Below are 3,361 nucleotides of genomic sequence, written 5' to 3' on the forward strand. Positions count from 1 at the left end.
CTTGTAGAGCAGGAATACAATCACACACCTTCATCATTGCCTGTTTCTCATAACATATTTCCTCTATTAGATTATCGGCACTTGATGGTGACCATGCCATCTTGTCAGAATGACCGAACCAAATACCCTTTCCCGCGAAATATGACATGTTTCTACCAGACCCCACAAAAAATCCCCCACGAAGTAACTGAACACAGAAATACGGGCCATGCGGATCCGCGCAGTGTGCATGCAACACATCAATTCCACATCCATAAGTACCGAGTCGTTAGCAGTAAACAGAAAAGCGCAAAGTTGAGGTCCTATTCCAAACCCTGGCGTGTAACCCCAATTTTTGGCATTCCACATGCCCAAACTAGCAGGACTAAGGCGATGCGATCCCAATGCCCCAAGGGAATAACAAGATTTCAAACTTAAAAAAGGATGGATTCTGGGACACTTACCAAATTCGGGCGAGCGGTGGTGTGCGCTCCGGGCGGTGAACATATGGACCATCGGAAACCAACGTTCGTTTCACCCCGCCTTCCTTGGACGGACACTAGTTCTCCAAGCAACCTCCCGACTCATCCTCATTTCCTCGGCCGCTCAGAATCATCGAGCATGTTCAACAACGGCGAAAATGAATTTTGAGGAGAATTCGAGATTGTCGGCGGGTGAATTTCACATCGGATCGGAGTAGAAGAAAGTTTTGTTGGTTGCGGCGAGTGGTGACACACCCTCACACACATAGAAGAGAAGAGAGGGGAAGGCCAGAGGAGGGCCGGCAGAAGCAAACAAAGAGGAGGGGATTGAGTTTGGATTCATATCACAACACATCTTGGGTCCCTCCCGGTTTCCTCCTCTGTCTTCGTCCCGGACAAAACCACAGCGAACCAACCTCTCCTCCTCCTTCCTCCGGCGGATCTCATCTTCTCATCCCACCAAGACCACCGAGATCTCGTCTTCACATCCAAGCGGCGCGAGCAAGGGAGGAGACGCGCTCGCTCGCTCCACCGTCAGCAACCAAGCCAGGTACGCCCGCACTCGGCCCCCTTGAAGATCTGAGCTTTTGCCAGGGGACTCGGAGCTCAGATCGGATCGGATCCGCCGCCAACCCGGACCGGACCGGAGCGGACCGGATCTTGTTTCTTTCTTTCCTTCTTTTCTTTCTTTCTCCAAGATCCCGATCCCCACCGCCCTAATTCCATACCCGATCCCTCTGACCACGATCCCGTCCGTCCATCGGCTGTGTCCTGTCCAGGCAAAGGGCGGCGATGACGTTCGACAAGGTGGAGGAGCTCCGGCCGGGCACCTACGGCCACAACCTGCAGCTCCGGGTGCTCAGCGCCAAGCCCGTCGTGCTCCACAGGCCGCAGGGCGGCCGGGCCGGCGGCAACATGCGCATCGCCGAGTGCATCGTCGGCGACGACACCGGCGTCGTCGTATTCACCGCACGCAACGAGCAAGGTAGCCCCTCCCAGATCCGTCCACTCGCCTCCGTTTTCCTTCTTCCTCTTCTTTCGCCCGATTGATTCACTTGAAGAAATTTACTACGGCATGCTTCTTCTTTCGCCTGATTGATTGATTGATAATACGAGTACATAATCGGCATCTTATCTGTCAGAAATTCTACTAGTTCAGGCAGAGCATTTAACGGCACAGGATGGGCGCTCATCGGTGCTATAATGACACACTGGCTAATCTTGAAATCGTGATGCTCTGCTGCTGCTGCTGCTGCTGCATACATGTTTCAGCCCAGATAGCCTGCTGCTCATGTTCACTCATTGCTGGCTTCTTAACTTAATTACCCTGTTTCTTCTTTTGCCTGCTAAATTGCACAGTCGACAAACGTTTGACCCCTTGTAATCAGGGTTTAGCTTGCTCAGGCTTTCCAGAATTAGCCCACTTCTGATCATACCCCCTGTATTAATATATCGTGCATTCATCGCTTGGCTTGATGATGTAATCATGGTTTTACTTTCTGGGTTTGCAAAACTTCCTGGACCCGGGCCGGTTTCCGGTGGTGACCTGCCTCTCTGGATTGCAATAAATTTGTTTTTCTTTACCTTGAGCCGGTTTCCAATCTATCTTGTTAAGAAATTCTGCTAGTTCCGACAGGCCCGGCACTTCAACTAACTCGCACTATAATCACTGCATGGCATTTGTGGAATGATGTTTAAGTTGAAATCATGATACTCTCTGCTGCATGTATGTTTCAGTCCAAACATCCTATCAATGACCCCTCATTGCTTGCTGGCTTAACTTGATTACTAGTATATTGATCAACTGGCCTGACTGGAATTTATCGTGCGTTTTCTTGCTCCAGTGGACATCATGAAGCCCGGGGCGGTCGTGGAGGCGAGGAAGGCGAGGGTGGACATGTACAAGGGGTCGATGCGCCTGGCGGTGGACAAGTGGGGGACGCTCAAGGCTGCTGAGAGCCCCGCGGACTTCAAGGTGAAGGAGGACAACAACGTGTCCTTGGTCGAGTTTGAGCTCATCACCGTGATGCAGTGATTGAAGAGGGCTCCTCCTCCTCGCCTAGGAGGAGGAGGCAGAGGAGGCTCAGCAGCTGCTAGGCTGAGCACAAAGCAATAAACCGGCCAAAATCATGGCTCTTGTTCTTCACCCCCCCTTCCCCCTCTCTCTGTTTACTGTTTATTTGCTGGAAGTTTTGCTAGTCCTGCTACCTTTGGATTAACTGTCATTAGTAATACTATATATGTTTGTGAGGAGTTGCATCCAGATTGTTGTGAGTGAGTCCTGCTATATCCCTTTGTGTTAGACCTGGTATATCAATTAACTGATTATGTTAAGCACTGGTGACATATATCTACTACGGAAGTCCTTCACGGACGACATTTTGCTGAACGACATGCGCACCGATGGCTTGCCCATGGATGGTACGACATGACATGCCGCGCGCTTGCCCATGGATGGTACGACATGACATGCCGCGCGCTTGCCCATGGATGGTACGACATGACATGCCGCGCATCTTTCGGTTGGCAACTGTCGTCCGTGTAGCAGCGCTCTATGTCTATGAGCTTAGTGAAGTGATGTTTTGCTTGCCTGAATGTTGAGTGCTAACTGATCATGATGATGATGATAATGATAATGATTTTGTAGTGCAATGTTGATGTCTTGTTAAGGTGATGGATCAGCAGGCAGGCAGTTGGCACAATCACCTTTTTGCTGGGTGGGGGGTGGGGTGGACACTAGGCAGGGGCCACCTCAGGACACCACACCACTATGTTGTGTTGTTTGTGGTCTGGTCTTTGTTCTTGTGATAGTTATGGGACAGTCAAAGAAGAGAGGAGCATGCAATGGTGGCTGTCTGTTGTTGCAGTGGTTGCATTGTTGTGCTGTCCTGCTGTCTTTG

At 50.8% G+C, this 3,361-nt stretch overlaps 1 protein-coding gene across 1 annotated transcript; it reads left to right on the forward strand.

The window, feature by feature from the left end:
- The first annotated feature begins 744 nt into the window (after positions 1 to 744).
- Positions 745 to 2,798, forward strand: LOC123102393 (uncharacterized protein At4g28440). The gene is made up of 3 exons (XM_044523737.1): positions 745 to 1,011; positions 1,241 to 1,446; positions 2,306 to 2,798. Exons 2-3 carry the CDS (start codon positions 1,254 to 1,256, stop codon positions 2,494 to 2,496), a joined length of 384 nt encoding a protein of 127 aa, XP_044379672.1. The 5' UTR covers positions 745 to 1,011; positions 1,241 to 1,253; the 3' UTR covers positions 2,497 to 2,798.
- Positions 2,799 to 3,361: the final 563 nt, after the last annotated feature.

The sequence above is a fragment of the Triticum aestivum genome, chromosome 1B (genome assembly GCF_018294505.1).
Source record: "Triticum aestivum cultivar Chinese Spring chromosome 1B, IWGSC CS RefSeq v2.1, whole genome shotgun sequence".
Classification (NCBI taxonomy): Eukaryota; Viridiplantae; Streptophyta; class Magnoliopsida; order Poales; family Poaceae; genus Triticum; species Triticum aestivum.